Source organism: Haliotis cracherodii, unplaced genomic scaffold (genome assembly GCF_022045235.1).
Source record: "Haliotis cracherodii isolate W230 unplaced genomic scaffold, xgHalCrac1.p SCAF_5, whole genome shotgun sequence".
In the NCBI taxonomy this organism is placed as follows: domain Eukaryota; kingdom Metazoa; phylum Mollusca; class Gastropoda; order Lepetellida; family Haliotidae; genus Haliotis; species Haliotis cracherodii.
In genome coordinates, this window is record NW_027266308.1 from 63607800 (window position 1) to 63629469 (window position 21670).

A 21670-nucleotide genomic window follows, 5' to 3' on the forward strand; every position below is an offset into this window, starting at 1 on the left:
ATATTTTTAAGACACCCTGATTTCCAGCATTTATATGAGACATTCCGACACAATAATGTGAGGGAGACATTTTTCCAAACAGACAAATTTTGCAAACTTCTACACGTATGCTTCAGTGACCACTGAAGAAGTAATCATGATAATGATGCGTTGCATTCTTGTAATGTTGTACAGCTGTATATTTTGTATTTCAAATGTCTCGACCCGTCTCATCGTTGTGTCAGTTGAACCGGCGTCAATTCAAATATTTCTGGTACCATAGATTACAATGAGCCAGGGTTGAAAGTGCCTTTTGCTCTACAGAATTGTGTTAAGATTTTATTTTGTTTTGTTTCCATGGTTGGACTCATTCAATAAGCTGTTCACTAATAATTACAAAACTTTGTACATACATCACACGCCAAACTAATTCCTTCTGCAAATACTTTACAGGTAACAAACCAGACTTTTAGTGTCATCTTTCATCATCTGAACTGAAGCTGAAGTTTGTCATCCATCCATGACGCAAACCTTTTACATTAGGACATCTCTGAAACCATGAGGCTGAAGAATTTAAATGTCTGAATGGGTCTCATGTGCTGCTTAGATAGTTCTGATCCTATTTTAGACATGGCTGCATTGTCAGCCTTATTGAAAATGTCATTATTGACCTTAACTGACTGTTACATTATGAAATTACGTGTCACTTTTTGTTTGTTGTTTAACGCTGCACTCAGCAATATTCCAGCTATAATGGTTGTCTGTAAATAATCGGGTCTGGACCAGAGAGTTCAATTATTGACATCATGAGCATCAATCCACGCAATTAGGATACAATGACATGAATCAACCAAGACAGCGAGCCTGACCACCCGATCCCATTAGTTGCCTCTTACGGCAAGCATGGGTTGCTGAAGACCTATGCTGCCCCGGATCATCACGGGTGACATGTCACGTATTCGTCTATATTTGGAAAGTTGTAATAATTCCTTCTAGCTGCCATCCAAGTTGATTCCTGCTATGGCATGATACAGGCAGTTTTTGGTCCATCGTTATTTTATGCGTTATAATAAAAGGTTAATATAATTATGGAAAACGAAATGTCAATAAACTGCTCTGAGATCAACAAGTTCATAATGATAGGCTTCTTTATATGGTGTTTACTCCAAAACAACACAAGGCATTCCTCAGAGAGTGAGTCATGCATTGTTGCTAGTAATACCCCTATTTCAATATACACCAAATTTTACAGCATTTGAGCTATCTTATTAGGTGTGTGGAAGGAGTGTAACATGATCCCTGCCTGAGAGGACTGTGGGACCGTGAGGTGACGTTGGGACATGTGGAGTCTTGCCTGTAGTTGGAGGTTCATTATGTGTTTGTCCTTTGAGGGAGGACTACAGCTTGATGTGACGCTGGAATATTAATAGGCCTGGTCTTGGCAAAGTGGTTTACCGGGACCTGTTTTAGGGTCAGGACAGGTTATTTAGTCTTTTCATATCATGTAATTCTACCCTCTCTTCCTCTCAATGATGACCTGTGAAGTAATTTGCAGAAAGTGGAAATGCGAAAAACTGTCGGAAGCTGTTAACATTGCCAACAATGGTAAAGAGGAAATTGCTGCCTTTTGTCCAGTGTTTGGTGTGGAACACAGTGGTGTCATTTAGGAAGGCTTTAGAAATGAAGAGATTATTTACCTGGAAATAGTCTGTATGGGAGAAAATCTGCTATGTACCAGAAGGAATGAGATTTTTTTATCAGGATAATGTGATTTCTACAAATATTTACATGATTATAATAAGATTTTATTTTTTTCTGCAACTTTGTGACAAAAACATGATAAAAATCTTAAAGACAACAAATTGAGTGGATTCTTTCCCTTTCACTGCTGCCAGTATATATACCAGCAAGGTAATCACCATCACGTATACCTTTTCACAATGTCCGAGTCCATATAAAAAAATTGTTTTATTGTCTCTGCAATTCGCAAATAAATTTTATCAGGATCACAGCCTTTAAAAAAAATCTTGTTATATTTTGTCTTGTTGATGTATGAAAGATTGACAATTCTTCCTGAATCTGAAACTATACATGCACTAGACCGTAGACACCACACTGTGACAGTACCGAGGTCTAGGGAAAACCAAACCAGACTAAATTAGAGTATGAGATAAAATCTTTTTGAAAATATCTCTGAATGTATAGTTGTTATATAGTATCACACACTTCCAAATATGCGAGCTCTGCACAATCCAGGGGAATGTAGGAATTGTTTATAATACTTATCTATGCTACTCAAAATAAGTTAAAAAACACCCACAATTGGAAGGCCGTGCTGCTGTACCCACCAGCCATGGCAGACTGACTTTTGTCATATGAAAAACCGTTCGAATCCTGGTTTGTTCCGATTATGTTTCTAGGTTTGTCAGCACCATACCTGTGCTCGTGGGTTTCACCGAAGTGGTAAACGTCTAAGACCTGCATCACTTAGAGCTTTTTGCCCATATCAAGCTGACGCACCATGATATGACAGGAATACTTTTAAGGGGCAGCATTGCACCCAACTCACTCACTCACTCTTCTTTTGAGTCATATATCATTATCAGTCTGCTTATAGGTAGTGCTGTTAGTTTTGTTAACTGTTGTAAGTTATGGTTTAGTATGCACCTACTGGGGTGATCAGTAGTCTACAACAACTAAATTTAGATGAGATTTTTATCAATGTGAGATCGTTATTCTATTGCGATAATATTGTGGTATCTCATCCCAAAGTGATCCCTGCTAGCTGTTTTTTTATATTTGAATGGATTTTTATTAACACAAACATGTTTAACTTTTTTGGTTATAAATAGAGTTTATGATATACTGTAATACATGAGTGTAGATGCAGTACTGAGTTTACAAAACAAGTGTCCGCATATCCAAGCAAGTCAAGAAAGAATAGCTTACAAAACTTGTGACACTTGTCTGGTAAAATCAGTATTCATAGATGTGATTATCTTATCATCCACAATTAACAATTGTTGCTGAAGATGAAGTAATGTCTTCTATTTCGAAAACTGTGTCCATGAGGTAACCATGGTAACAGGGTCAATGTGATGTCAAGAATGATGCACTGTGATGTCATTACTATTGTGACATCATTAACAGTAAGTCAACAATAATACTTGTATTACCTCAACAATGATACATGCATTATATCAACAATGCCTTGAAGCTCTTGAACATGTTGAAATCATTTTTGCACATGCTTCATGTAGATTTTCATGTTAAACTACAATGTATATCGGATAATAAAGCTTGTTATTTCATCAACTATAGTGAACCATTTTGTGAGGCTTGGCTAGTCACTGTGTGCTGAAGGCATCCCAGCTTGCCTTTAATTGCTCTTGTTTCCCGTATAGTTTGGCTCTTCCTTTGTATTGCCATGACATTGTGCTTTACATCGTTAAACCCACTACTTCACTACCTTTCTGTCCCCTCTTAAACACTGCAGAAGGTTAGTCATTCTGAGAGCAGCGTTAAGAGGAAACCTGATAATAATATCCTTCCCTCCTTCCGTGTGAACAGACATTGAGTATACTGTATGCATATATAGGATATATCTGCCTCATCATGCAGTTCATCTGGTGTATGTTAAGCGGAATACTTACTTTTAGTTTTATTGTTAAAATAGTGCAAAATTACTAAACCATCATTGTATACTGTCTATGGCTGGGATTTTGTATGGAAACTCCATATTGTTTCAGCTGCAGCTGCAAGACCAGATATTCTTTTAATTAAAACTATAGACTTAAAAGTTCATTATTTTGTTTTGAAATCGTCTTGCAATAATTTAATGTTTTGGCAGACATATATTCCTTTTCAAATATCTTAAGCAAATGATTTTTTCAAGCATTTTCTGGGACATTCCTACGATTAGGAAATTTCCCTGACTTTATCCTCATTTAAGAAGACATTATTCATTGTTATCAAATTTGAAAAAGATCTTTAGGCCTGTTTATGATGACAATGAGTCAGTGTCCTGGAAATTGAAGCCATCTGAAATTTTGTCCCTTTTGAAATATATAATATTATATGTGTGATCTGATGTAGTGTGTGTGGGCTGCCTGTCCAGGTGAAGGCACATGACCGACCTACTTCAACAGGCTGGGCAGGGTTGGGTTGAAGTGGCCAGGCCTAATTGTTATGCTATCACGGTTATGTCAGACAGGCCCTCCTCGTCCATGTGTCACAGTCCGCCTGGGTGAGTACCTGTCAACTCGGACAGAACATGATAGAGGATAATGGTGGCTGGTACATGAACAATGGGGGAGACAGCCATGAGAGTGTGGAGTGGAAAATATACCTAAAACCTAATATTTTTGCTTTTGAAATTGTTATGAACTGCATAACAACAGGATTAGATGCAAATCAAGCCTGTAACCTAACCTGATACACTTACTAGTAGGAATAGGGATGACATCTGAGGACACCCCCTAAAGTGCCTGAAATTCTACTAGCCCTTAGGATACCTGTAACATTTGACAAACTGGGACCAGTGAAAGACGCAACAACTGGCCTGTAAGTCCAAGACTAGTGAAAATCTAGAGGGACTAGTTGTCTTCTTTGAAAAAAATAGATATCTTACTGTGTTTGACCAATAGTGTCCAGTACCGCGGGCTAGTGGATTTGACCAATAGTGTCTAGTACTGTTGGCTAGAGGATTTGACCAATGGGGACTAGTACTGTGGGCTAGTCGATTTGACCTATTGTGTCTAGTATTGAGGGCGAATGGATTTGACTAATGGTGTCTAGTAGTGCAGACTAGTGGATTTGACCAGTGGTGTCTAGTACTGCAGGCTATTGGATTTGACCAATGGTATCTAGTATTGAGGGCTAGTGGATTTGACCAATGGTATCTAGTATTGAGGGCTAGTGGATTTGACAAGTGGTGTCTAGTAGTGCGGGCTAGTGAATTTGACCAGTGGTATCTAATACTGTGGGCTAGTGGATTTGACCAGTGGTGTCTAGTACTGTGGGCTAGTGGATTTGACCTGTGGTGTCTAGTATTGAGGGCTAGTCGTATATTGAATCTTGATTGACCGCCATTTTGCTTTCTGTGACGTTCGATATCAATTTTTTTATGGTCAATAATTAAGTACAGATGAAAAAAGTATTCAAATAACTATTGCTATCAACGATATTTTAGTATTTGTGATTAAATTATCTGTCTTGTTTAAAAAAACACTTTTTCCCATGAGGTCACGTGATATCGAAATATGGAATAATAGTCTTGATCCAAATGTTACAACGCGTACACTTGAGCAGATATAACTTATGAATATTAATTAGACCGTTCACTACGTTAACAGATCGTTATTATAACAGAAACAAACGTATGTTTTCCATGTATATCTAAAATGATATTATCATGATTATTTGTTATTAATTGTCCGGTGAATTAAACAATTTAGATTGAAATAATTCATCATATTATGAATACGTAACAACTTGTAATATGTTTGAAAAGTCGTACGAAAATAAGCTATTTGAAGGGGGCTAGGCCTAAATGCAAATGTCTGATTGGGATTTTAAATTTTCCGGACCCCTGATTGAGGGCTAGTGGATTTGACTAGTGGTATCTAGTAGTGCAGGCTAGTGGATTTGACCAATGGGGTCTAGTAACACTCAGTGCATCTTCCCAAGGCAAGAGAGTCAAGGTGACACTTTTTTTTATTTCTTGGTTTACGGATGCGCTGCTTTTCAAGTCCAAATGTTACAAAAAATGAAAATTACCCTTTTTTTATTACAGTCGATCTTTTCGTCAAAAAGTTCAAACCAAAAAGATTTCATTTCCTCGTCGAGCGTGAAGCAAAGGGAAGTCACTCTGATATTTCTTGCTGGGATCCTTCTCTAATACCATCAAAGCTTGTCAACGCAAAGCGCAGTGGTGACCAGTTTAGCTGTTCCTCAGGGTAGACCGACCAAGTCACGTCAAAATAGTTTAAAATTTTATTCATCTGCTTGTCATATCATTCATTTATTAAATCTATCACATTTCACAATGTCTGAAATAGGTATTCCATTTGATTTTATCATTTTTTATCTGTAGATTAAAAATTTATTCACCAGACACTATTTCCCTCAATGTTATTGAAAATAAAATTCTCGGACACACTTCAACAACTGGTCCTCATCGAACATGTCAAACAGCAAAATGAAGATGTTTCAAGCAAATCTTTGAATATATTATACAAAGTTATAAAATCAACGAAAATATATGTAAAAGTTGACAAACTGACATCTAAGTTATTATCTAAGTTATATTATTTCTTGGCTCGGACACGATGTCTTTAAAGCCAAAATATATGAATAAGAAATCTTTGTCATAGCTCATAACCTAGCACTATGCATCCATAAAGTACCATATTTTTAATATAGATCGCGATTTCATGCTTAAAATGTTCAGAATAACATGATTTAACCCAATCCTTTCGCCAAAGTCTGAAAATCACTGTTGCTGTAATTTTATTGGCTGCCTTAAGTCATGTGCTTAAATTTGACCAATCATGAACCTTGTAGCAGATTATGTTGGTGAAACAATATAAGTTTTTTTAATGTATACTGACATGGCAGCCTTCGACGTTTGTGTTATTCATACAAAGCTTTGAAAACGGAGGTATTTCCTCATGTTAGGGTGATCGGCAAATGGATGATGACAGATATTACTTGTAATTCTTTTTAAAATAATTTTTCGACTATGTAAACAAATGAAAATAAAAATGAAATAGGTAAGTGCATTTTAAGAAATCTTATATTTGCCGAAAATCATTACATTTTCGATTCATTGCTCCTTAATCTGGACGTTATGAATGTTTTAACTTACATTATTTCTATTTAAAACCAACTTTATTAAGTTATTTAATGAATAATTTAAATAATGTATAACACATAACTTTCATATTTATAAACAATAGGATTAATTAGACCTTTCAAATAGTGTATGGCCAAACATGTAGTAGCAAAGATGTTTTACAAGCAGATAATTTCCTTGATAAATGTTGGTTTCATCTATCACAGAAGAGTGTCTGGGAACTTGGTGTCACAGCAGTAATCTTCTGGTTGGCTGGTGTTGAAAGAGTTAAACGTTGCCCATGCTGCCAATATAGCAGCGTCTTTCATGCACTTCCACACATGACATGAATATTGTTATATTGCCATTGGTGCACAAGCTGAGTGCCAGGGATATAATAAAATGTTCTTGAAAAATTGAGTTATTTTACTTTTGTCACCCAAGGATATTTTTTTTCCGGTTCGTAAACTGTTATGCAAATTTCGGTCAATTGCAGGATTTGCAAAGCATGTGCACCGTTAACTTGTTGTCAACAGGTATTTTCTAAATTTTTTCATGTTTTAATCAAGGTGCTCACGTGATTTGATGCACTTTGCGATGTAAGACTTGTTTTATCACAAAATAGATCTTGATTATTGATCAAATCGTTCTTGACTGGGCGTTGCCATTTTGTTTGAAGATAATGCATGTGATACGAGAGATGAAATCTGATTGGTCCATAGGAGAGGCATAGAAGGGACATTAATCATAATAGGGGGCGGTGGGGTAGCCTAGTGGTTAAAGCGTTCGCTAGTCACGCCGAAGACCCGGGTTCGATTCCCGACATGGGTACAATGTGTGAAGCCCATTTCTGGTGTCCCCCGCCATGATATTGCTGGAATATTGCTAAAAGCGGCGTAAAACCATACTCACTCACTCACTAATCCTACTAGCCACCGGTGGCGCAACGACCGAGCCCAGGAATTTCAGCCTAGATCAGCAAGTGTGGAAACTGGACTTTTAAAGTCAGTTAACTCTCTTGCCTCGAGAAGATGCACTCAGTGATGGAGAGCTTTCCACTGATGCACAGTCACGGCAGAACCATCAGGTCTGTACACAGGGCCTACCAGCTTGTGTGCTTAAACTGACCATTAGTGTCACAATGATTGCATGCCATAGGATATTGCTGCAGATTTATACTGTGTTTACGGGGGTTTACGTTTAGTTATCCTTAATGACCAGTCAGAATATCGAGCCAATTGGTACTGAGCACATTTTAACAAGTCTAGAATAAAACTGCCATGACCGTCACACACATGCACCCAAGATATTAGATAAAAAGCATTTTTTTAAACACTTATAAGTAGATAAGCAGCTTCGGTGAAACCCCTGGAAAAAACAAGCTCTTAGTGGCTGATATCAACAAGTTGAAGGCATATTTCATCTGACTAGGCCATTGTAGGCAGATGTGTTAAAAAATGTTCATAGTTAAAGAGATTAAGCTTTGAATTAAGGCTCACAAGGTTCACTCGTATGAGCCATGTTTACTATAATGCTGCAAATTTCAGTGCCAAATCGCAACCTGTGTAGGCTGTATGCCAGTGTTACCATGGTTACTAAGCCCTTACCTAAATGACCCGTGAAGATCTGGGTAGAATAGGTCTTCAGCAACCCATGCTTGCCGTAAAAGGCGACTATGCTTGTTGTAGGAGGTGACTAACGGGATCGGGTGGTCAGACTGGCTGACTTGTTTGAAGCATGTTATCGATCCCAATTGTGTGGGTCGATGCTCATGATATCAATCACTGGATTGTCTGGTCCAGATTCAATTATTTACAGACCGCCGTCATACAGCTGTAATATTGCTGAGTGTGGCGTAAAACAACAAACCAACCAACCTTACCTATCATGCCTATATGCAAACAAATACAGCAGCCGAAATATTCCAATATTGGGATTCCTGGGTTACGTAGCTGGCTTTTGAAACTGCCAGTCCTTGTGGCCTGCAACTCTAAAAATTACCAGTCCCCACCATTTTGTGTCAGTCCCAACTTTCAACAAATAGAAAAACATATAAAAACTATTTGGTTTTAATTTGTTCAACATCCTGTTCAGTGCAAAGATGACATCTCTGATGTAACTTAGTTAGATCTAAACGTCATTCACTCAAGCTTTAGTCACAATTTTCTCTTCTTTTTTTTAAATATTTCGAGACGAACTCGCTACACATGAATATTTAACCTAGAAATAGACAAACAGAAACCCTGATGGTAACAGACAAGCTGCTTATATAACTCTCACCGATGTTTTGTTCAACAACAAGGATTTATTAGGTACTTTATTTGCCGGTCCACAGGGACTCGCAGTCTCATGAATTACCGGTCCAAGCCTAATTTTACCGGTAAAAAACTGGTTATTACCGGTAAACGGGAACACTTCGTAGGGGTAGGTCACCAGTCCCCCTTGCTTGTTGCTGGCTTTTACCTGGACTTTCAAAAGTGGGGGTAATTTTAAAGGTCCTTGAGGTCAAAAAGAAATTTGAATATTATGCGCAGAAAAAATTTACACCGTACCCTTTCAGCGAAGTCCGGCAAACGAACGGGTGCTGAGAAACTTCGTCAGTACAAATTCGAAATTTGAGATAAAAAATCACCAGACATGTTTATTTACCGTTTAAATAGTATTTATTGTTCTGCTAGGCATTGTTTTATATCTAGGGATTAAGATTACCTTGTGTATTCACTTACTGTGTTATTAAACGCTCTAATAAGCACTTGCAAACCAACTTCTTGACCAATCTGTAAATTATCTTTATAAGGTCCCCCCTATGAACGTACTTTTACTTAAAATATGCAATGACAGTCCATATTTTCTTGTGTATGTCATTGTATATTAGAAATGATTGTTTACAGAAAATAGCAGCAGGGGTATATTATTTTATATATAGGGGTATATTATCTTTCGACATTAGGGCTATTCCAAAGACCCCTTGAATTCCATGCTTAATTTTGAACACTGCAAAAAATACCAAACTTTGATACTATCTCACATCATGTATTTCTCCTTTTTTCTTTGATCCTATGTGGAAATGTGCTTGAACCCTGTTTCCAGCTTCTAAACAAAAACATTTACGCGAACACACCCGAGCATCTCTATGGTTACGACCAACAACTGGGTCAATTACATGCACAGTAACATTCCGAGCTTTCACCATGTGCGTCTCTCTACCAACTCATTCTCTTTCTAATTGCCATCTTATACTAAAGTTTCCAAAACTTAAGTCTTGTGGATTTCTTTTCAAGTCATATAAACCTGTATGTTTCTGTCACGTCTGACATGTTCCCTCCCACAGACGCACTACTTCGGGCTGCGGTTCATCACCAAGAAGCTCCAGTTCCAATGGGTGGACCTCAGCAAGCCCCTGAAGAAACAGCTGGACAAGATGGCCGAGGCTTCCCATCAGCCTCCTTGCCTCTACTTCGGGGTCATGTTCTACGTGGCCGGTGCACACAAGATCCCCGACGACACAGCCAGGTTCCACTACTACCTGCAGCTCAAGAACGATGTCATAGATGGCCGTGTGCCGACCAGCTACGAACAAGCTCTGCGTCTGGCTACCTTCAGTCTACAAGGTATGTACGCAGACTATTCCACATGCTTGTGGTGTTGTAGAGGGTCTTGTAGAAGAGGGAATGCCAGAGGCAGAATTTTGGAAAAGGCGGTGAGGGTTGCACCTTATGCCCAAGCCACAAAGTGAACAAAACATAGGGTCGAGCATCAATATAGGTTATAGAGATCGATAATCATTAACTAAATTATGGTCAATTTTCAATAAGTATTTGAGAAATAACTTTATGCAAATATGCAAAAAGTCCTGAATGAAATCAACATATTTCATGCCACTGGTGAGCAGTGACACATTTGTGCATAGATTACTTTGTGGACATTTGAGATATAACAAAAACAGTTGCTTTCTATCTTCGATAATTCAAATTTTTGGTTAATCTAAACTTTATTTCATCAATATAGTTAATGTAAGTTATTATGATGACAACAATTTCATATCAATAATCATATTTCTTCCCATCGATGATAATTCCGATTATCGACCCGCCCTAGCAGAAGCACATGCTAAGTTAACATAGTGCATGTTTGCCATACTCAGTTGACATTGAAATGCTGGCAAGTAATCCCTCAATGGCAGGTCAGTGTGCTTGTATGAACGTGGGTGTCTTTGATAATTGGTATTCATAGAACAGATGAAAGAAGCAGTAGATTGATCTCTGCCAACAAATTGGATTTAGTGCAGTTGCACTTTAAGCCCTTATAACACAATCGTAATAAATTTTATTCTGCATGAATACTTCAGGTATATTTGAAGTTTGTTTGATCCCAACTTAAGAGTTCTGGTGATAGGCGAGATTAGATCAATGTGAATCATATACATGTATTACACATGTTACAAGTGGCAGTATTTATCCGCAGCTTTCAGTACAGACTTGTGTCACGTATGTTGCTGATATTTATCACCGGTATTTCATCAAGGTTTGATGTTAACTGTATAATTATATTAAGTTACCACTGTTATACCGAGGCTGTTGTCTCCCACAACTGCTCTTATAGCGAAATATACCACAGAGATTCAATTACCTCATGCAGCATGTGCGTATTTATTACTGTTGATATTTATTACTGTTTATTAAAAGCATATAAACCGTATCTATTGAGGGCGTTTGCTTTAACTACGCTCGGAAATATTTTTCCTGCCAAAAGGAAACTTTTTTCCTTCTCTTTATACTTACGGGGGTGTTTCGTCTGCACGTTGCGTCTTACGTTCCCCTGTTATAATATGTTTGGTCTTTTTTACATCACCTGTTTCTCTAACGTTAAAATATGTGTATGTTCCATATTCACATTACTCGTTTATTTTCTTGTGAAAATGTTCGTTGTGAATATTTGTGGCGCTTGTGTTGTAACCATGTTTTGTTCTATGTTTATAGCTTAAACAATGTCTGACATTAGTAGGTTAGTGTTTATGCAAAGGGTTTGTCCTGAGATGGGATGAGAATGATGTGAAGGTAAACATACCAATTTTTAAGACATTTGCTGTCAGCAATGTTTAATTTTAGGTTTTGCATGAGTTCTATTGTATTTTCAGCTGAATATGGAGACTATGATTATGAACGTCATACTGTGGATTTCTTCAAAGACAACAAGATTCAGCTGTTTCCGAAGGTGGGTTTCTGTACCCCTATTAGATAGGTGTGGAATGAGTGCTTGCATTGTGGTTGTGACACTCGTTATTTGTGTTCACTGACTCACCAATAACTGGAATAAGCAGTGTTAGAAATTGGCACTAGTCCTATAGTCCTTGCCAAACTGCCCAATAGTTAAGGAATCATAAGGACTGGTAGAAATTTGTCCTTTTTAAGGGTTTTGCTATATGTTATCATAATAAGGACTAGTGGTCTAAAACTGTTAGTTTCTAACACTGAATAAGTGAAGAAAATCATTACACAAACATGTCAAGCAGGTGTCATTCAGATGGTAACATAGGGGTTCATGTAAGATTGAGCTAGCCAACATGTTTAGTGTCTGAAGAGATGGTTGGGTAGCCAAGTGGTAAAGTAGTTTGCTTGTCAGGTTGAATGCCTGAGTTTGATTCCTCACAAGGTGTCTACTGTGTCAAACCTATTCTTGGTGCTTCAACCTTGACATGTCTTGGTGATATTGCTTATTGTGACATAAAATCTCTCTCTCTCTCTCTCTCTCTCTCTCTCTCTCTCTCTCTCTCTCTCTCTCTCTCTCTCTCTCTCTCTCTCTCCTGGTAAAATATGTCTCGTGTATAATATGAGCAGACATCAAACTAGTAATGGTCGTAAAAGATGAAAGCCTTTATGGTATAAGCTAAGTATCTCCAAAACAAGTTTTTTTCTCTGCCACAGACGATGACAAAGAACGAACAGACCCTCCTGGAGCTGCTGATGGAGGCCCTGAACATGCATTCTAGTCTCCAGGGTTACCACCCGCTGAAGGCCGAGATACAGTACGTAAAGGAGGTGCAGCTCATGGACGGATACGGCATGGAATACTACACTGCTAAAGTAAGTCAGGGTCATACAAGTCTCGTACCCTCTTACCACAAACGACTGCCTCCATGGTCTAGTGGTAGAGCATACGCTTGGCAGGGGCTAAAGGGGTTAAAGCAAGGATTTGTCGGCTCGGAGTCAGTGTGCTCTGTCTGAGTAGGGTATTCATGTTAAAACTGTGGCATGGTATCTCAGTGTGCTAGCACTATAAAATTGGCATTAGTCTGGACTAGTACAAGCAGATGCGCTCTCGCACACGCACACATGCACATTGCTATATAAGTACAACAATCTTACCTAATAACAAAAAATATTGTTTTCTTAATGACTGTTCTGTTAAGAACAGTTCCCCCCTAGCTGAGAGAGCTTTGGTTGAGGTGCGTGTGTAGGGTATTTGATATGATGTCTGTCTCAGTATATCTCAACCTACCTTGTCACATACTCTTGAGTAGCCTAGTAGTAAAAGCGTTCACTCATCATACCACAGGCCTTGGTTTGATTCCACATATTTGTGCAATGTGCAATGATGGCCATTTCCACTGGAATATTGCTTAAACCCTACCCTACTCACCCATGTACAAAGATCTGGATGGCCAGTCATCATCTTGTCAAACAACCCTCTACAAATCACCGGATTGTCATGTCACTATTAACCATGCTCTCATTTTGAGTTACCTTATTGAGTGCTCTGTCCATAACAAGATAGATAATCAATATTTCACTCAAATTAAGACTTTGTTACTTGTAAACGTGAAATGATAAATGTGCTACATGATTGTATCAACAAGGTCAGTAGTCGGATGTACAGGTGTAGAGGTGTTGCCTTCAACTCACTGGTAACATCTTGTGTGGTTATTGCAGGATGACCGGGGGAAGGAGTTGTACCTGGGCTCGTCTGTGACAGGCATCTTTGCCCGCTACCTTGATGGACAGGCTCCTATCTTCTTCAGGTGAGGTCCTACGTGTCCTGTACTCTCCTGTCTACAATTGTGTTTTGCCCAATGGGGATTCCAGGTTAGAATTGATCCCGAGCAACCCATGCTGGTCGTAAGAGGCCACCAAATGGATCCGGTTGGTCGGCTTGGTGCGCGTTGTGCACAATATGAATCCCTGGTTCAATCGGTTCAAGGCTGTTGGGATTCTAGGTCAGAATAGCTTTCTTGAATACCATGCTTGCCGTAAGACTTTCAGGTGATGGTGTGCCCCAGTTGCTGATAGGTTCAATATAAGACTTGGTTTAATTCCTAATGAGGGTCAAAATTGTGAAGTCCATTGTTAGTGTCATCAACCCTGATGTAGCTGCATTGCTGTTAATACCAATGTGAACCAGTTAATACCAATGTGAACAAGTTAATATCAATGTGAACTGGTTAATACCAATGTGAACCAGTTAATACCAATGTGAACCAGTCAATATCAATGTGAACCAGTTAATATCAATGTGAATCAGTTAATACCGATATGAACCAACCAATGTGAACCAGTTAATACCAATGTGAACCAACAAATGTGAACCAGTTTATACCTTTGTGAACCAGTCAATACCAATGTGATTCAGTTAATACCAGTGTGAACCAACCAATGTGAACCAGTTTATACCAATGTGAACCAGTTTATACCAATTTGAACCAGTCAGTATCAATGTGAACTAGTTAATACCAATGTGAACCAGTTAATACCCATGTGAACCAGTTATTTGTTAACGACAACAAACCAGACATACTGCATTTCTCGGAATGGGATAAGCATCAGTGTCCAGGGGAGACAACTCTCCAGGAGTGTTGGTATCCGTGAAGGTAATCGCTGTCTTATTTACAGGTGGGGAGAAATAGCCAAGTTGTCACAGAACAAGAAGATGATAGGAATTGACACCTCCAAGAGTTCAGGCCAATACCAGATGGTGAGTTGTGCAAAGCTTTAGTAATCGGTAGGGGTGATAGGACATTTTGTTTTTCGTACAGGAAGGTGTAGGTAAGATAATGTAATACAACAATGTACTTATATTCTCGTTGTCTTTAAGGATTATGTAAATATTTGAAGGTATTTAGGGGTAGTGGGATAGCCTAGTGGTTAAAGCGTTCGCTCATCACACCGAAGACGTTGGTTTGAATGTCCACATGGGTACATTGTGTGAAGCCCATTTCTGGTGTTCCCCCGCTGTGATATTGCTGGGAGATTTCTGCATGCAGCGTAAATCCTCACTCACTCAGTTGAAAGTATTTAATAGTTAATTTCACTCTGTTCTGTCATGTGTCGCCGTATCTGAGTTTGACTATTACACTTCCTTAAATCAAACAATGCATGTTCGAGCACCACTGACGACACACTTCCTGACAAAATTTGTAATTGTTCACTTGAGTGTTTAAATAATTCAGTGCTCTGTTAATTCAATGAATTGATTATGTAGGTATAAACAATTGACAATCAAATTTCCATTTGTGAAAGATGATGGACCGTTAAACAAAAGAGTCACAGATGTGTTTTAAGTGTGATTAGTGGAGGAACATTTAAAACATTTAAAAAAAGTAATCATACTGGTCATTGATTATGACCCCTCCCCATAACATTGATTTTATGACTTACAAGCAGAAGGAAACTGTACAGGTTTCATTTGTTTCAGTAAAAAATGTAAATGTTTTGATTTTTTCTAAGTGTGGATGTCTGAAATATTGGATTCAGGTCAATTGAATGTGAATATTTAAAACAAATATGTCAGTGTAATGATGGACTGTATATGCTTTTAATATTTGGTTATGTCATATCTTACTCTGTAAACCTTATTCAGCACTGACTGAAAGCCCCTCTAGGTATATAATCAGAGCTCCAGATAAGCTTTTGGTGTTGTGGGTATTTTACCCATGCATTTTAAAATCATTGGGTATCAGTAATTCTATCTGGGTATTCAAATTTCTGTTACCCACTAGTTTTTACACATGTGGGTATTTAAGTTAAATATTTAAAAACACTATTCATCTAGTCCCTGCAAACTGGTGTCGTGTGGGTTTGAGAGTTTCATAGGACTCAAAAATACTATGATACTTCCACAAGAAAGTGTGATGGCAAATGATCATGATGTAACTGTCATCGTGGAGTTTGGCAAGGTTGACGGAATGCCTGTTTATAATTTCAAAATAATTTGCTGATTTGCTAATCAAATACGCAGGGTTACTTCACAATATTTTGATGATACACACAAGTTTTATTTTTGTAGCATATCTGTAATGATTGTTGCGTATTTGATACGCTTGGATTTATTTTACTGCATATTTCTGCATTTCTGATGCGTATTTTACGCAGATACGCAGCTTATCTGGAGCTCTGATAATGTTCCAGGTATATGTAGTATGAATTGTGTGTATTCTTGTGGCTTTCTTAACAGTGTTTACTGTTCAGGTTTCCGTGAATCACCACAGTCTAATGAATGTTGTTTTTGCAGGAGGACTCGGACAATGCCAAGTATTTCTCGCGTATGGCACAGCTGCAGCTCAAGTTCTACAAGTCAAGCAAGAGCAACCTCAAGTAAGGGGGAAAGGAGATAATCAATAACCTAACAAAGTAACATTCATCTTCATGATTAAAAACTGCATTGTTACCATGGCAACTAATTTTGTGAATGTGTCGCATGCTGACTTTGAGTATGTTTGACTATTAACAGCAAATTACCGATAACAAGTCTTGTGTTTTCCTTCAGTACTGTAATAGGCATGTGTGACAGTGGTAGATGAAGCATGGTGAAAATGGTTCTCATATTGATTGTAAAGTCCTCTTATAGAACAGGGGCCAATAAGCATGGAGAAGTATTGTCTGTCTTTATTTGTACAGTCGTCTTGTAGAACAAGGGTAGGAATTAGCAGCACAGCAAAGATGTATGATATATTCAACATGAACAGATAGTGAAACTTTTATGAAGTCGTTGCTTTGTTTTTTGTACAAAATGTTTCTATGGTTACCTAGGAACCTAGAAACAGTTAAGACATCCCTGAAATATCATTGTCTGTACAAGTGACTTAGAGAAGTCTTTTCCAAATTATTTGATCAGATGTGTTACAAATACCTCCAGTTGAGGAGATACAGAGCTTGATTGTGTTTTATGTATGCATATTGTATTGGTGCAAGTCTTGTGCATGTAGATAGCTCCAGATGCACTCTCTCTGTTGGGAACGTGATGCGATTCACAATTGGTTAAAAACAATATTTTTAGTTCCCAGGTCAAACCAGTAACTCATCCTTACATAAAACTGAAGTAATAAAGTCACATCCCTTGGGTTGCACAAGTCTATTTCTTTCAGATAGCGCAATCTAAGGGTCATAACTTTATTCTAATTTCATGATAAAATATCAAATTTTACTTATGTGGGAGCTTGAATGATAGGGAAGGCCTGGGCACATAGAAGGGTAATTTACAGTATTCACCGTAATAAATTCTCTTGGCAGTGGAAGGCGCTTATTAAAACCGTTCTGAAACATTATACATTATTACATACTGTTTCTGGTGTTCACTTTCATAAAAAAATGTGAACATTCAATATGGTGAATACGGTAAGAGAATGAGAAAACAATCAGGATGTCAGACTTGTCGTGCTGTCATAGGATTCATTGAGGGGTGTCTAATTCAAAGATCACCACAGAATATTTGATAATCAGCAAGGAACTAGACACACTACTGACAGTACTCACAGCAAGGAGTGTGCATCTTCCATTCATCTGAGCATCTTGTCCTGCATGTTGTATTTGTTTCAGTGGCAGCCTGACTGATCTTCATCTCGCTAGTAACGAACATGAAGCAGCGATTCAACCGTAAGCTATAGTTGGATGTTGTAGATGTGGTCAACATGCTACATACTAACTCAGTATTCTGTGTACATTCTCATCACCTTAATGGCAGTGCATGATAAGGAGATCTATTAAAGCTCATTAAATGTAGTGTGATGATGTGAACAATTATGTCCTAGTGTATAACATGTGTATACCATGTTTGAATGTTACAGTATTTCCTCTTATGTATGTACATCTGATAATCTGTCACCTCATATTCAAAATGAAAAAATAATGTTCATGAATGTGCCTAGGTACTGCTTTAGCAAGGCACATTAGCAAGAAGAGGTTGTTGTGGAATCATCTTGACTTTGCTTGAGCATGCCCTTTTAGTTTCTGTACTGGAGACTTACCTTTTGATTATGAGTGATTTTCATGTCTCTACTCAGTACTCAGTGATGCATCTTCTCGAGCAAGGGAGTTTACTGACTATAAAAGTCCAGTTTCCACCCTTGCCGAACTAGGCTGGAAATCTGTTATTTTTTGGCTGGACTAATGAGTCTATGCATAGTCCAATCAAAATCGCATAACAAACTAGACATCCGGTTTGTAAACAACATGGATTTCAACTGCAGGATTTGCAAAGCATGTCGACCACCAGCGGGGCGTCAACAGATACTTTTCAAATCTTTTCATGCTTTTGATTAAGGTGCTCAAGTGATTTGATGCACTTCGCTTGGTAAGACCCATTTTATTACTAAATTAAAGATCTTGATCATTGATCAGATCGTCTTGATCGGGCGCCGCCATTTTGCAAATGCAAGTGATGTGAGAGATGTAATCTGATTGGTTGGGGGTCATAGAAGGGAATATAATTCGTAATAGCCACTGGTGGCATTACGATCAAGCCCAGAAACTCCAGCCTAGTTCGGCAAGGGTGGAAACTTGACTTTTATAGTCAGTAAACTCCCTTGCCTCAGGAAGATGTTAGTGATGATGAGATGGCATAAGTTGGTGCTTTCTACATTCATAGCCTTCATTGCATTACATTGTCAAGATGCTGTGAAGAACACTTCATTCATGCACTCAGTGATACTACTAGCTGATAATCATGTATGTTATCATCTTCCCGAGGCTTTGGCTTCAAACAAAATGATCAATAATTAAGATCTATATTGTAACAAAACGTGTCTTACCCGGCAAAGTGCATCAAATCACTTGAGCTCCTTGATTAAAAACATGAAAAGATTTACAAAATATCTGTCAATGCCCTGTTGGCTGTACACATGCTTTGCAAATCCTGCAGTTGACCGAAATCTGCACGTTGAAATCCACGTTGTTTATGAACAGGATGTCTAGTTCATTACACAAATTTCATTGGACTATGTCTAGTCCAGTCAAAATGTAACTCCATAGTTCCAGCCTGGTTCGACAAGGGTGGAATTGGACTCGGGAATATGGTATGTTATTCATGATAACAAAGTTGAACAGCTGTATTACTTTGCCTTCAGGTGGTCAACTGGCATCCGAATTGTAACTATGCATGCAGCAATATACTCATACCACTATTCATGACACAGTGATGACTGGACTTACCTTTCTACTTCCTAGTAAACCATGGAGACACCAGGGTAGCCTAGAGATTGAAGTGTTTGCTAGTCACGCCTACGACCTGAGTTCCCTTCCCACATTAGTGTCATTTGTATGTTATTATTGGGTACCATTCTGTGAAGTTGCTGCATATCTGAGGCCTGCATCACTTCGGGCTGTCCTCCAACAGTAAGCTGACACAGCGTAATATGACTGGAATACTGTTAAAAGTGGCGTTAAACCCATCTCACTCATTAAACGTGACTAACGTGTTCTCCTGTGTTCCAGGGATGTCCAGCAGGTCATGCTGCCTCAGTCCGACTCCCAGGAACTGGTAGGTTGCACCCGACAAGGGTTGTGCCATGTGTCATATGGTGTGTGTATCACTACTGTTTACAGTGCCTGGTGGGTTAAAGTGTTTACTTGTCATGTCGTACGTGAAGATTCAGGTTAGAATAGGTCTTCAGCAACTAGTGCTTGCCATAAGAAGGTGACTATGCTTGTCATTAGAATCAGTGGTCAGGCTCGCGGACTTGGTTGATGCATGTCATCATATCCCAGTTGCGTAGATGGATGCTCATGATGTCAATCACTGGATTGTCTGGTCCAGACTTGATTTTTTACAGCCTGCCTTCATATAGCCTGATTATTGCTGAGTGCGGTGTTAAACAACAACAAACAAACCAACAAACACCAGTCACATTGATCATGTGATGGCTCAGGGATCAGAGCACAAAGCAAGCTTAGCGTTATGAGACATCATGACTTCCATATTTTTTACATAGGCTTACATTAGTCGGAGTTCTATGATTGCTTTGTGGAACGGGTTTAATTTACCACATGGGTTCAGTCTGTGAAGTCCATTTCTGTTGGCCACTACTGTGATATTGCTGGAAATATTGCTAAGACTGGTGTAAAACTATCCTCATGCTGGATGTTAATGTAATGCATTCTATTTTCAAAGTTATTTCAAGACTTGTAGGACTGGTTTCTGTGAACAAACTTACTTCTTACACTTCCTCTCTCACACCAAAAGTTAAAAAATGTTGATGTTATAATTTCTATCATGTGAGGTTACACAATATACAGCTTTTCCATTGGATGAAACATCGGTCACATGACTGAAGTTCATTGTATATTTGTATATGAACGACACATTTTGACTGTACTCGTGAAATGATGTAAACACTGGTGGACTACTTTCACTACATTCACCCCGGGAATTCCCAAGCATGAATTCCCTAGCACCATGCTCACTCACTACAGCAATCTATGAATTTACCTTAGTTTCTATTTGACACATTTTTCAATGATAGGCCAATTGAGAAATGATAACGAGCCTAACACTTGTAATCTATAAAGGTTCAGTAACAACTTTGGAATTCTCTCCTTCATGTTTAGCGTGTCAGCCATTTTGATGTTTTGCACTTGATGTAAATGTATTACGACACGACTTGCTGGGGTAGTTCTTAACAGACCTTTCTCATCTAATAATGATAATATTCGAATACATTTGTTGTAATGAAACTACAAAAGATGTCACTGTGAGCATACATCTCCTCATGTCACCTCTCCTGGGGAACTATTTCATTCTATGATACAGTTGGTCGTTGTATGGCTGTCAATGTAAATAAGAAGTCACACATACTTAATATAATTGTGTATAGAGCAAGGTCTACGTCCTTCGAGGTGAAAAATACTGATTTAAAAATTATAAGAATTGACTTTCACTTTGTGTGAGTTCATTGGTGTCTAAACCTTCATAGAGAGAGCCAAACATTGTATGAATGTCATCACAAGCTCCGACTTCATACAGTTTGTCCCTCAATCTATGAAGGTTCATATTCCAATGAACTAAACAGTAAGTGAAAATAAATTATAATTGATCTTTAAACCAATTTCAACATTTTGATGAGACTGTAAAGTTATGTAACACTGCATTATGAATTAGTGTATTTTCACTTTGTTTCTGTTCTGTTTCTCAGACAAACTCACAGACATCCCTGGTTTACCTACAAGAACAAAGGTACTCCCAAGGTAAGATGGTATTTCTGTGTCGACCAGCCATAAAATGATGGTGTAGGTGACAACCATGTATTGGTGCTGGGGCGGTCGGGTACCCTAGTGGTTAAAGCGTTCGCTCGTCACGCCGAAGACCCGGGTTCGATTCCCGACATGGGTACAATGTGTGAAGCCCATTTCTGGTGTCCCCCACTGCGATATTGCTGGAATATTGCTAAAATCGGCGTAAAACCATACTCACTCACTCACTGTATTGGTGCTGGTGTAGAAATAGGTCACTATCTCCCATCCAGCTTGTCCTGAGGAACTTGGTTCAGAAGTCTACTGAGGTGACACTACTAACAGGGATCCTTAAGATTGAGTAGGCGTTGAATTAACTGTGTCTTTTCTGTCCTGTATCGTGGTCAACAGTAATTGGTAA

The 21670-nt window shown here is 38.5% G+C and overlaps 1 protein-coding gene across 3 annotated transcripts in view; it reads left to right on the top strand.

Moving 5' to 3' along the window:
• LOC139441994 (tyrosine-protein phosphatase non-receptor type 21-like) overlaps window positions 1–21670 on the top strand; it is a 41624-nt gene that overhangs the window by 5556 nt on the left and 14398 nt on the right. The window contains exons 1-10 of one of the 3 annotated variants that reach the window (XM_071222747.1): window positions 1252–1306; window positions 10146–10425; window positions 11952–12028; window positions 12739–12897; window positions 13744–13832; window positions 14701–14782; window positions 16319–16401; window positions 17623–17679; window positions 19516–19561; window positions 21213–21264. In XM_071222747.1, coding sequence (XP_071078848.1) covers window positions 10236–10425; window positions 11952–12028; window positions 12739–12897; window positions 13744–13832; window positions 14701–14782; window positions 16319–16401; window positions 17623–17679; window positions 19516–19561; window positions 21213–21264 — 835 coding nt within the window. In that variant the 5' untranslated portion in view covers window positions 1252–1306; window positions 10146–10235. Of the gene's footprint in view, window positions 1–1251; window positions 1307–10145; window positions 10426–11951; window positions 12029–12738; window positions 12898–13743; window positions 13833–14700; window positions 14783–16318; window positions 16402–17622; window positions 17680–19515; window positions 19562–21212; window positions 21265–21670 lie in introns of those variants that run through there. The other 2 variants (XM_071222745.1, XM_071222746.1) reach the window with 2 other exon arrangements.